Below are 12,628 nucleotides of genomic sequence, written 5' to 3'. Positions count from 1 at the left end.
TCAGTCACATGTGGGTTGGTGCATGAGCTGGGCTCAGCACCTGGATTTGCTCTGTTACCTCCTCTTCTGGATCTGTGGACCTACTAAGAGCATCCCACATCCTCCATGCAACCCTGTTGAGTGTCTTCTCCTGGCAGCCACAGGCTGGTGACGGGGGCCTTGGGCTCTTTGGACCTCTTGCTATGGGAAACTTTTTAAAATTCATTTTTAACATTTCAGTACACTATCTTAAGAGCGAGGAAGGAGCTGTAGGGAGGAAAACATGGATTTGAGGATCAGAGGGGTTCTCCGAGGTCAGCTCTCTCATCTTGGGGTTCCCACATGCTGGTCTTCTGGACTGCTTGTCTGCACCAGGGTCTGCCAGTGAAGATTTTTCTATTGCAGATTCCTAGGCCGTTCACCCTGGTGATTCTGCCAGGTTGGGGTGTGGGGAAGGTGGCTGGAATTAAGGTAATTCTGATGTGGTTTGAGGAACCATTACTCTAACCTCCACCTTTTTGACCAATAACACCACCCTGCATCTTTGTATAAAATACTTGACAGTTTGCAAAGCTGCAAACCCATAGTTATCCTGAGAGAAAGAGCTCCTCTTTCTCATCATCATTGTTTTTGTCATTATTAACAATCCCTGCGTCACAAGATGAGAAAACTGGGCTCAGAGAAGGTGGGGGCTCTCCAGGTTTCCCCGGATAGTGACATAATCAAGATCAGAACCCAACCCTGGCCTCCCAGCCCTACCGAGGCCAGTACTGCTTCCTGTCAGTACTGTACTTGTCAGACCTGGGAACCTTAAGATCCAGGGTCCTTGCTGTTGGTTGACATGAAGCTCTGGTTTTCTCCTCCCTGGTTACCCGTATTCTCCTAACGCCCCCTTTTCCAAAGGGCTCATCTCATGGGCCCTGTGGCCAGCCGTGGCAGCATGCATGGGCACGCTTCTGCAAGCCCTCTACAAGCACAGGAAGGCTGTGGACAGCACGCTGAATTTAAATACACCAGCTGTTATGAATGCTTATTATGTGCCAGGCGCTGTTCTAAGCGTTTTTTCAATCTTCACTTTAGTGACATCCTCATGACAGTTTTGGATGGGTCCTAGTGTTGTCCCCAAGAGGTTCTATAACAGGCCCAAGTCCGCTCAGTGAGTGAGGGGCAGACCCTAGCATCTCTACCCACGGATGCCCCCCAACCCTGCCTGCCCCCCCACCCCCACCCCTCCCTGTCTTCCGCCCCAGCTCAGCATTTCTTTGTTCTTCTCCCCGCCGCATCCGTCACCTGGCCCGACTCCATAGTCACTAGAGGATCTTGAAGACCAAAAACGGAAAAAGAAGAAGGAGAAGATGGGATTCGGCTCCATCTCGCGTGTCTTCGCCAGAGGGAAGCAGCGGAAGTCCCTCGACCCCGGCCTCTTTGATGGTACCGCCCCTGATTATTACATAGAGGAGGACGCGGACTGGTGATACCCGCCTCCCTTCGCCTGCTGCCCAGCGGGCGTGTCTGTGCGTGTGGACGTGCGTGCGAGCGGGGGGGTGTGCGGCTGGGCATGCATGGCGGTGCGTGTGTGCGCGATCTCGCGCGTACGTGGGTGTGGCCGAGCCTGCTCACGTGGGCCCCTCCCCTGCGTCGTCACCTCTGTAATTGATGTACATACTACAACCGTGTGTGAACATGTCAACTCTCTGTTGTCCTTGGAGCGATACAGTTGTGTTGTTAATCTGGGTTTGTTTTTGTTTTTTTCAATGTTTTTTTTTTTTCTTTTTGTTCGGTTCGTTGGGGGATTTTTTTGGTCCCTTTCCCTCCCCGCCTCCTTTTTATGAAACTTGAAAACTTGAAGGACTGCTGTGTATTTGTAAATAACGAAACTATTGTGCCCTCTGTGCTTGTAAATGTCCCTCGTCCAAACTGCTACTTCTGGAGCCCGTCTCCCTGAGGATGTGGTCTGTTTTTGATGTTCCCCCCCACCACCACCCCACTCTGCCTACCCCCTCCAGTGTGAACGCGTGGGACCAGACCCTGTTCTCGGGCACACCCAAGTCACTTTAACCCCAAAAGGCCATCGTCATCAGGGTAAGGTCCACTCTCCGCAGAGACTTGCAAGCCCGGCCAAGGGGCCCTGTCCCGGCTGGGCTTGTCAGAGGCCAAACGGGCTCTTTTTAATGCCCTGCCAGTTTTTAAATTGCGTTGCCGTTTCTTTCTTTACGGGGAAAAGAAAATTGTTCCGTTTAATTTATTTGCACAAATGCAGAAGACTTATTCTAGCTAAATTATTACATAAATATTGGAATGTATATTTTTCCACGGGGGCGGGCGGGAGGCGGGTTCTCTGTTGACTTGTCTGTTCTATGATCATGCTGCTGCCAAACTGTGCAAGGTAGAGTTTAGGGTGGCCAGAACCCAGGGACCATTGGATTTCCAAGCTTGCTTTTTTCTGTTCTTTCTTCTTTTCTCTCCCCCATTGTCCTGCCCCTGCATGGAAAGTGTGCTCTGCCTTTCTCACACCTAGAGCTCTCTCCAGGCCTTTCTATACATATTTATTTATCTGAAACACAGAGCACTGACCTCAGTGAACAGAACGCCTGATGTTGTGGTCATCTTCTCTTGGGTCTGTCTTTGGAGAGAGGCTGAATACAGGGCAAGACAGCCGACCGCATGACCACAGGGTAGGACCCCAGGGACACTCGGCACAAGTGGGTTCCCCAGAGGTCCTGGAGCGGCCCCCACCCCTCCCTGCAGCTGTGTCTCTCTCATCCTTGGTTAATTCTGCACATTGGCCAAGCAGGTGTCATGGGGGAGGCACCCATCTCAAGGGGGAGGGCTGTTGGAGACACAGCATCCAGCACCTCTGCCCTCCCTATTCTGGTTGGTTCCTCCACCCACACCTCACAGAGTCTCTTGGGATTCCTCAGGCCCTGTCCTCCAACTTATCACAGCAGCTTGAGCCCACTCACCCCAGGAGAGAAGGGCTGGCAGAAATGCCTGCCTATTTGGGGAGCAGTGTTGGTCCCAGTGAGGCTTCACCAGCAAAGGAACTATGAGCATTGTAAGGCCGGGTGATGGAGAACATGTGAGCTTCTAAGCCAGGCTCTCCCATGGCCTAAAACTAGCCTTTCCTGTTCTTCTGACCTTCGAATTCCCACTCTGAACCACCTTAACTACTAACAGCTCAATTCACCCACCCTCTAAACAACAGTAGTTGCGCTTTCTGCTAACCGTAATGTTTGCAGCTCTTACCAAGAAACAAAGAGATTTTTAAATGCTGAAGCATCTCTTATCAGAAGGGATAGGATATTTTTTCCAAAGTCTCTAAAACAGAAAAGCCCCAGTCGGCTGCTCCCTTTCCTTCTGACCTGATGGGGGTTGGAAAAGGTACCTAAAGTAGGCAGGGTACCTACTAAGGATTCTTTCTGGGCTCTGTTGGCTGAGCCATTTCACCGAGCCTGGCGGTGAGGGAGAGCAGCTGGAGCGAGAGAGATTTTAGGAAATGCTTTTCTCCCCCCATGAATTTTTTTTTTTTCCCTTTTGGTTGATTTTTATTGTTTTTCCCTTTACTTACAAGAAAATAAGGTTGCAACCCCTCCTGGTAATAATGATTTAGTAGTTCCTTTTCATTTCAGTTTTTGTAAATTAGGAGATAATTCTAAGAGTTACTAAGGATGATTTATTTAAGAGAACTACTTCAAATAGCGAATGAGTTATGGGTAACATTAGATGAAAATAACCTTTCCCGTGGGAAAGGTTTCTTGAAGGCATGGATGCAAATATAAAATATAAAAAAAAAAATCTAAATAAAGCTTATTTTAAAATATGATCGAATTCTATGTTATTTGATTGCTTCTATCTTACTCCGGGTGGGAGGCAAAGCCCGGCATGACCTGCCCCTTGGACTTTCAGGGCTGGGTCCTGTGGGGGTGATGGGAGGGGCCGAGGAAAGCTGGCTGGATTCTGGGCCCATGGAGGGGCTGAGGCTGGGGTGGCCTCCCAGAAACATCTCATCTTTGCCACCCTGACTGTAATTTGGAGGAGCCATCAGCATCCAGGGCTGCCCATGGTCCTAAGGCACCACCTCCAAGCCTGGCGCCCTGACCCTGCATTCTCCAGCCCAGTGGCCCCAGTCAGCTTTCATCTGCTTCCTTCTCCCCCCAGCACTCCTTCAAAAGACCCACAGCGGGGCCCTGTGAGTTTGGGGCACATTACTTCCTGCAGACCTCAGTGGGCCTCTGCATTGTCCCGACTTCCTGCCTTCCCTGGGGACTGAGAGGAGCTTGAGAGAGAAATTAAAGGAGCCACAGGGCTTCCCTAATGAAGCCAGAGTGGGCTGGGCTTTTCTGAGCCCCGTGAGACCGCCCCCAGATGCAAAACCCAGTCCTCCCGCAATGAAAACTCCGTAGTATAGCCTGAGAAGAGGCCACCTGGATACCCCAATCCACAATCGCAGCTGTGCCTTCAGCCTCTGCTTCCCAACTTAAAAACAAATCCTCTCCAGCAGTAAGACTGAAAGACTAGCCTTTTTAACCCCCCTTGCATTTCTACTAGAAGAAAGCTCAAAGTGCCATAAATGTATAGACCATGCCGAGAAGTTACAGACTGCAGGACTGCCAGGAACTGAGGGGCGTGTGCCCCAGTAGCTGTCAACCTGGCCACACAATAGAATCACCTGCAGAGCTTTCAGAACCAAAAATGACCAATGCCAGGTGCTATATTGCTGAATCAGTGTGGTAAAACCTCCTCTGGTACAGCCAGGGTTGAGAACCACTGGGAGCGTGGTTATCTGAGGAGCGTGAATGGCCCGAACACACGTGCCACAGCTCCTCTCTCCCTGGTCTCAAAACAGACATCACTGAACAATTAGAGCCCTTCCCACCCAGCCCCAAATGGCCTCTCATGTCTTCACTTTACAAAGCCTCCGACAGCCACTGCCAATCAATCAGCATTGGCATTCAAAGAGAAAGCCAATTTGCCTTCCCAAAACTAACCCAACCCCCTACACTGAACAGATGAGGGAAAGCTTTGGCCCAGAAAGGAGTGATCTGGTCAAGATCCTTGCCGTCGGTGTTGCAATACCATGGCCTTCTCAAGGGCCAGGCCACACCTGATTCAAATCCACATAGCTCTACTCAAAAGCTACACTCCCCTCCTTTGTTAATCTCCAGACCTTGCCTCAAAGGGTCCAAATTCAAGTGTCACTATATTAGTCAGAAATTGGAGTAGGGCTGCCCTGTCTTCAGGATCCATGGACAGCTGCACAGGTTGTGCACTGCATTACCACTGTGTGGATGGTATGCAGTATGCAGCCTGCATGGCTGTCCACAGTGGCCCCTGCGTGCTCTCCCACCCATGCTGGCAGGCTCCAACAGGCATAACCTAATAGTAGTGATAACAATAATAACATCTAACATTTCTTGGGCACTTACCATGGGCCAAGCTCCATGCTCCGCGCTTGACATGTAATAACTCAGTTAACCCTCCAAAGGCCCCATTGGCAATGGGAAAACAGGCAAAGTACATCATCTGGGATCAAGGAGCCAGGAAACAGAACTGGGCTTCCAACCTAGCAAGGCTGTAGTGCCCTGAAAGACTCCTTCGAGTGGGCAGTGAGGGGCTGGGACCAAGCTCTGTGGGTGCCTCCAGTCTCTCTGCTGGGCCTGGTTTGAACTTGACTCCACCCCTACTTTCACCCACCAGTAGCCTCTGGCACAGCCTAGCACTTTCCTGGCTTTTGTGACGGAGTCTATTTCTGTTAGTCTTTTTCTGCCAGGCTCAGAAAACGCACTGTGGTTCAGCACGAGCTCTCCATCTCAGGCAGGGGATGGCCTCCGTCTGCCCTGCTATGGAACCCCTCTCGGTACCAGAGCTGCCGCTTCCTGGTGGGGACGAGGCGGTGGGGCGGAGGGGCTTCCTGGCTACAGGAAGGCCCGGGGGTCCCAGGAGCCTCTCCCGACAACTATGCGCAAGGTTATTGGGCAGCTGCTATGTGCATCACTCAACCTGGGCTCCTGGGGAATCCAGGTGTAGTGGGGCTGCAGGAGATGGCATCATCGGGCCTGTGACTATATGAGTTTAAAAGTATCAACAGGCCTTCTCACCAAAAACCTGCGTTTCCTCCCAAACACCCTAACCCCTCGCTCATCTGCTCTGAACAAACGACTCAAGCTTTTTCAACTCAAACCCCATCAGGTGGGGCAGAACCTGCCATGCCCCCTGACTTCCCACCTGTGCCTAAGGAAAAGGAACCTGGTGCTGATGAAGAATCAAGTGGGAATATATACGATTAACTTTATAAGAGGATGCTGATATGCTCAGTCGTGGCCAACTTTTTGCAACCCCATGGACTGTAGCCCACCAGGCTCCTCTGTCCATGGAATTTTCCAGGCAAGAATACTGGAGTGGGTTTCCATTTCCTTCTCCTATTATAAGAGAATAGGTTCATAATTTTATAATATAAAAGAATGCCCTATAAGCTTAAAAATAACTTAGGGGTTTGATCTTGACCCAATGTTAGAAGTTGTTGAAATAGCGAAGTCATAGCACATCACCAGGGAAGTGTCACTGTGTAGAGAGATTGAGGGGATATATCCCGATGCCAGCTAGTGTTTGGAGAACCCATACCTGAGCCACAACTGTGTGGTGCCTTAAAGCCCAGTTACCAAAAACTGCGCAGATATGAACCCCTGCACTGTACCTCCCCAACAAACTGAATCCACAAGAAAATTATCCCAAGAGGATTAATCTCTAAGAAGCAAGAAAAGCAGCAACTGAAAACCTTGACCTTTCCTTCTTGAAAATGGCAGGACTCCTAGTCCCTAGCATGTCCCAAGGGGGAGCCTTTAACATTGTCAGAGCATCAGCCATGCTTCTGAATCAGAGTCCCTGGAAAACACTGGCTGACTGCTTGTTTGCATTTCTGAGTTTCAGGCTTTGGAAATCTTTGACTGTTTTCTTAATGGGTTACCAGGCCCTAGCAGTTAATTGCACCTAAACAAGAGAATCTAAGTCTTGCTCCATCTGGAGAACCCTTGCAGGCCACTGGTGGGGCTGGGCCGGGCCAGGCCAGGCCTGGGTAATCAATTGCTCTAGCTCTGGACCAGCATCTGATTTCAAGCTAGTCGATTAACCTGTGAGCCTCGGTGTTCTCACCTGTGAAGTTGGTGTGTTCTCACCTGTGAAGTTGGTGTGTTCTCACCTGTGAAGTTGGTGTAACAACCCTTTCCTCCTTGTGGGCTCAGAAATGCCAGCTGATTGTGTTCTGGAGCCTGGAAAGCACTGGCCTCATGGCCTGTGTTCCCCAGGATTTGAATACATTTAAGTTCAACCAGAGATATGAAGGGCTCCCTTGGTAGATCAGATGGTAAAGAATCTGCCTGCAATACAGGGGACTTGGGTTCAATCCCTAGGTCAGGAAGATCCCCTGGAGAAGGAAATGGCAACCAGTATTCTTGCCTGGAGAATCCCATGGACAGAGGAGCCTGGAGGGCTACAGTTCACTGGGTCACAAAGAGTCGGACATAAGTGAAGCGACTGAGCACACATGCACGCAAGTGCACCCCCAGACTTCCCTGCCTACCCTCCTCCCCATCAGAGAAAGATGGTACAGGGCCCTCCCTGCTCAACCCTGGCAGAACTGGGAAGTGGGGGCCACTCTTGGGCCCCCCACCTTCTGAAAGCCTGCAAGTTGAGGCCTGGACATCCTCCCAGGCCAGGCACATTCCCCTGGATGAACCACAGTGAGACTGCATTGAACAATGCCACTCCCAGCTCACCGCGCTTTACAGTTTACAAAGCCCTCTCACAGGCAGGCTAGGGTCAAGGTTAAGATGTAGATTCTGGACAAACTCTCTGGGTGCAAACCTCAGTCCTGACGCTTGCTACCTAGTAACCACAGGCAAATTCCTTAACCAGGCTGTGCCTCAGTTTCCTCACCTCTACATAAGAACAGTAATATAGTGTCAAAGCAGCTGCAAATGAGTTACTATGTATAAAAGGCTTAGCCCAGGTAGCAATAAATGTTAGCCATAACCATGATGATAACAATGGTGACAAGGATGACCTCATTTTGGCCTCTCACCAGCCCTGTGAGACAGGCAGAACAGGCAGAACACGCCAAGGCTTGGCCCAGGTTAGTTCAGTAACTCACCCCAGCCACTAGGACCAGCCCAGGCAGAGGGCTCGAGGGAGCAGGAGTCTTAGAGCCGAGAGGGCTCTTGATGGCCTCTCGCCCACTCCCCTCACATCACAGCCAGGCACAGCATCAGTGGCTGAGCCAATTCTGGAACCTGAGCCTGCTGACTCCCAGGCCAGGGCCCCGAGCTGGTACAGACCACAAGATTCAGCTGGAGAAAAAAAAATATCCCTGGGTCAATAAGTTTTAGAAACAATGAAATGGCAACCCACTCCAGTATTCTTGCCTGGAAAATTCCCTGGACAGAAGAGCCTGGAAGGCTCCATGGAGTCACAAAGAGACACGACTGAGCGAAGCAGCACAAAGTATATTCAACATGAACACTAGCTTTTCAAGGCTCTAGAAAGTGAAGAAAAATAGTTCACTGCTTTCTACCTTGTGTTTCCTAAACTTAACTGAGCACAGAACTGTGTCTTTGACCCTGGTTCCCTGGGGCGCTCTGTGGGGCTGTCGGGATGATTCCACAGTCCCCTTTAGCCTGTGCTTGGAGATACTGAGCAGTGGTTCTTTGGTGACCTCTAAACAGGCTTCCCAGCTGGCACAGTGGTAAAGAATCCGCCTGCCAGTGCAGGAGACACAGGTTAGATCCCTGGGTCGGGAAGATCCCCTGGAGGAGGAAATGGCAACCCACTCCAGTATTCTTGCCTGGAAAATCCCAGGGACAGAGAAGCCTGGTGGGTGACGGTGAGGGGGTTGCAAAAGAGTCAGACACGAGTTAGTGACTAAACAACAACAACAAGCAGACTCACTTCTGACAGGGTTTAGCCACAGAAGCCCCCATGGCTCATGTGGGATCTCCATGAGCCTGAAGAGGTGAGGTGAGGGACCGCTCTGGTGGTCTAGTAGTTAAGACCTTGCATTTCCAATGCAGGAGGCGTAGGCTCAATCCCTGGTCGGGGACCTAGGATCCCATATGCCATAGGGCACAGCCCAAAAAAAAAGTGAGGTGAGGTGAGCTGGGCGCAGGGCCAGGTGGAGCCAGAACCTTTCTCTGAGCATCACCTTTGCTTGGAAAGAAGCTGAGTCAGTGAGCAGCATCTGCAGAGGCAGACAGGCCCCCGCAGAGTGGCTGAGAAATTCCAGTCTCAGGTGTTCATTTTGCTGCTGTCCCAGGTGTAGACAGAGGAGCCAAGTCTAATGCGACAGGGCCCCGGGGCAGGAAGAGAAGTGCACACACCACCCTGCCAGACATCTGGCCCACCTGCCTGTCCCCGACCAGTTCTGAGCTGCCTAATTGCTTTCCCTGGGACAGGCCAGTGGGGCCGGAATCACATCCAAACTGACCCCACGCCTGCCCAGGAGCACCAGCTTCCTTCCTTGTTAGTCAGCAGATGTTTCTGGGGGTGGCATGGAACCCGTGATCAGGAGGACCCGGGCCAGGGAGGGGAGAAGGCTCTCTGTCAGCTGTCACCATGGGGACCAGCGCTCTAGTGACAGAAGAGGAAGCTCTCTGCAAGGCGGGGGAATCTGAGGGCTGTCTGCAAACCGAGGGTCAGAGAGCACATCTCGGGATGGTGAATCATTTACAGGGCCCCTCCATCTCCTCACGCTTGTTTAAGAAATACAAATTCACTTTAGTGATAGCCTGAACCAGCAGAATTGATCAAAACCAAGCTATGGGGGGGGGGGGGGGGGTACTTCCCTGGCCGCTCAGACAGTAAAGAATCTGCCTGCAATTCGAGAGACCTGGGTTCAATCTCTGATTTGGGAAGATACCCTGGAAGAGGGCATGGCCACCCACTCCAGTATTCTTGCCTGGAGAATCCCCATGGACAGAGGAGCCTGGCCGGCTACAGTCCATGGAGTCGCAAAGAGTTGGATATGACTGAGCAACTAATCACACACACACAAGCCATCAGAGAGAGGAGTCGAGGAAAGACCAAGTTTTGGAGCCAGATCTTTGGGTTTGAGTCCAGAGCCGGCACTCAGCTATGTGACCCTAAGCCAGTCCCTCAGTTTCTGAACTGAGTTTCTCCTCTGTACCTCTGTTTCTCCCTCTGTAAAATGGAAATCAGACTGCCTACCTCACAGGGCTGTTGCAAAGATGGAATCAGAAGTGGGTAAAAGCATCTGGCATATGGCAGAGCTCGACTTTCCTCATCTGTAACATGGGCCTCTGGGAACCTGTGTCCACCTTTCGGAGGACACAGTCCATTCACAGCCAGTCGTCATGAAACACCACGCAGCCGGTCCTGAGGGGGAGGTGAGTGGAGTGACTGCCGCTGTCTGCTCTGAGGGTCTCCGTTGCAGTGTCTGAGTGACAATGATAAGGACCCACCTCTGTAAGCACCCTCATGGCCAGCCCTGTGCTGGGCTAACACCAGCCCCCTCCCACTGAATCTAAAGGAAGCAGTCACGCTGGGCTCCAGTGCTTCCAAAGCTCCTGGTTTTTCAAGAGAAGCCAAAAATGTCATGTGATACACCCCAATTCTTTAATATCAGCATCTACTTTGCTTAAGTTTAGTGTCCTTGGTATGTGCTCAATTGTATCCAGCTCTTTGTAACCCCATGGACTGCAGCCCAGAGGCTCCTCTGTCCACAGGATTTTATAGGCGAGAATACTGGAGTGGGTTGCCATTTCCTCCTCCAGGGAATCTTCTCAACCCAGGGAGCAGACCGAGTCTCCCACATCTCCTGCATTGGCAGACGGGTTCTTTACCACTAGCACCACCTGGGTATCCTTTGAAAGTGAAAAGTGAAAGCCACTCAGTGGTGTCTGACTCTTTGTGACCCCATGGACTATAGAGTCCATGGAATTCTCCAGGCCAGAATACTGGAGTGGGTAGCCTTTCCCTTCTCCAGGGGATCTTCACAAACAGGGATCGAACCCAGGTCTCCTGCATTGCAGGCAGATTCTTTACCAGCTGAGCCACAAGGGAAGCCCAAGAATACTGGAGTGGGTAGCCTATCCCTTCTCCAGCAGATCTGCCTGACCCAGGAATTGAACCAGGGTCTTCTATTGAGCTTTGAGGGTATCTTTTGGGGGGAAAAAATTCCATGACCCCAATATGTCTCCAGACCACTGGCTCCACCACCTCCCCTCTGGACTCGCTGTGAGCTGGTCCAGTGTTGACGGTCCTCGTCTTACCCCCAGCCAGAGAGTCCCTGGGCCTGCCTGGTCATAGATCCCCATTTCATTGGCCCATATCCTCCTTCACCAGAGGGCCTTCCTGCCCATCTCTCCCTGGGCAGCCAGGCAGCGGGGGGACCACCCATTTCTGACCCCAAGAAGTGTCCCCAGGGCTTAGGGTGTTTGGGGAGTAGCAGGTCCCTCAGAAGCCTGGAATCAGCACAGGAATCCTGAGGCCCCAGAGGCCAATTATGGCTGGCAGGACTCAGGGTCAGACCACCTGCAAACTGAGTGCCCAGCTAGACCACTAGACCATTTCTCATGGGCTTGGCCGGGCTCATGGGACTCGGAGATGGAGAAGGTGTGGGGGAGGGAGTGCTTCACCTTCGGGTGAAGGTGCAGATGAGCCTCACAAAAGGGTGACTCCTTGCTCTCCCAGAAATCCTAGCAGGAGGCACAGTCATCAAAGTGGACACAGCTATAACCCAGAGGCCCAGGGACATGGAGAGGGGGTCAGGCGGAGGACTGAGGTCAGACTGGCTTCTGGGGCTGGGGGTGGAGCGGGGTGAATAGGTAGTGATGGAAGCTGGGAAAGGAAAGTACTATATGACTTGCTGACTATCACTGAGGGCCTGCCGTGGAGGCACTTCACATACACTCAGTACGTCATTCAACAAACACTGGGTGACCACTGTCTATGTGCCAGGCCTAGGGCTAAGGGCTGAGGATGCAGACGTAAACACTGAGATAACACAAATCATTCTAACATAGCCCTCACCAAAATCATATGAAGTGTGTGTTACTGTCTCAACCTTACAGATGAGGAAACTGAGGCCCCAAGGGCAACATAAACAGCCCAAGAAGATGTAGTTAGCAATGGAACAAGGCTAAGAATTGGGGTCCTGCAGACTATTGCCCTACACCATTTTCCAAGCAGATATGAGTGAACCTGATAAAACCATGAGCCTTTAGAACAACTGTAGTCCTAGAGGGAGGCAGAGAAGGGGTGTCACAATTAAAGGAGTTCATCTAAAAGCAGGGAGAGGCTCACTTCCCCAAATAGGCGGAAACTTCCTAGGATATTCTGCCTTGCGCCAAGGCTCCAGTAAACATACTGATAGGCTTGAAAGGGGTGTCAGTCTGCAGTGAGCATGGTGGCCACCAGCCCTGGATACAGATACCCCCAGGAATCGTGTTTCAGGATACATGAGGAATGGCCATGACCAGCATCAGTTTTCTCCTTGCCATTTCCTGTAGCATCTTAAGTTGCAAGAAGGCCCCCAAAATGAGCCTTACCAAAGCACTCTTTATTTTAAAAGAAATTAAATAGATACTACATAGCTCAGTTGATAAAGAATCTACCCGCAGTGCAGGAGACCCAGGTTCGA

At 51.3% G+C, this 12,628-nt stretch overlaps 1 protein-coding gene across 2 annotated transcripts in view; it reads left to right on the top strand.

Annotated features, from left to right (window-relative positions):
* Positions 1–12,628, top strand: part of KAZN (kazrin, periplakin interacting protein) — a 506,697-nt gene that overhangs the window by 452,289 nt on the left and 41,780 nt on the right. The window contains exon 8 of one of the 2 annotated variants that reach the window (XM_061160705.1): positions 1,287–1,410. In XM_061160705.1, the coding sequence (XP_061016688.1) occupies positions 1,287–1,410 (124 nt within the window). Of the gene's footprint in view, positions 1–1,286; positions 3,800–12,628 lie in introns of those variants that run through there. The other variant, XM_061160704.1, reaches the window with a different exon arrangement.

This window comes from Dama dama, chromosome 14 (genome assembly GCF_033118175.1).
Source record: "Dama dama isolate Ldn47 chromosome 14, ASM3311817v1, whole genome shotgun sequence".
Classification (NCBI taxonomy): domain Eukaryota; kingdom Metazoa; phylum Chordata; class Mammalia; order Artiodactyla; family Cervidae; genus Dama; species Dama dama.
The sequence above is the reverse complement of the archived record's forward strand: the minus strand, read 5'-3'. Positions and strand labels throughout refer to the sequence as shown.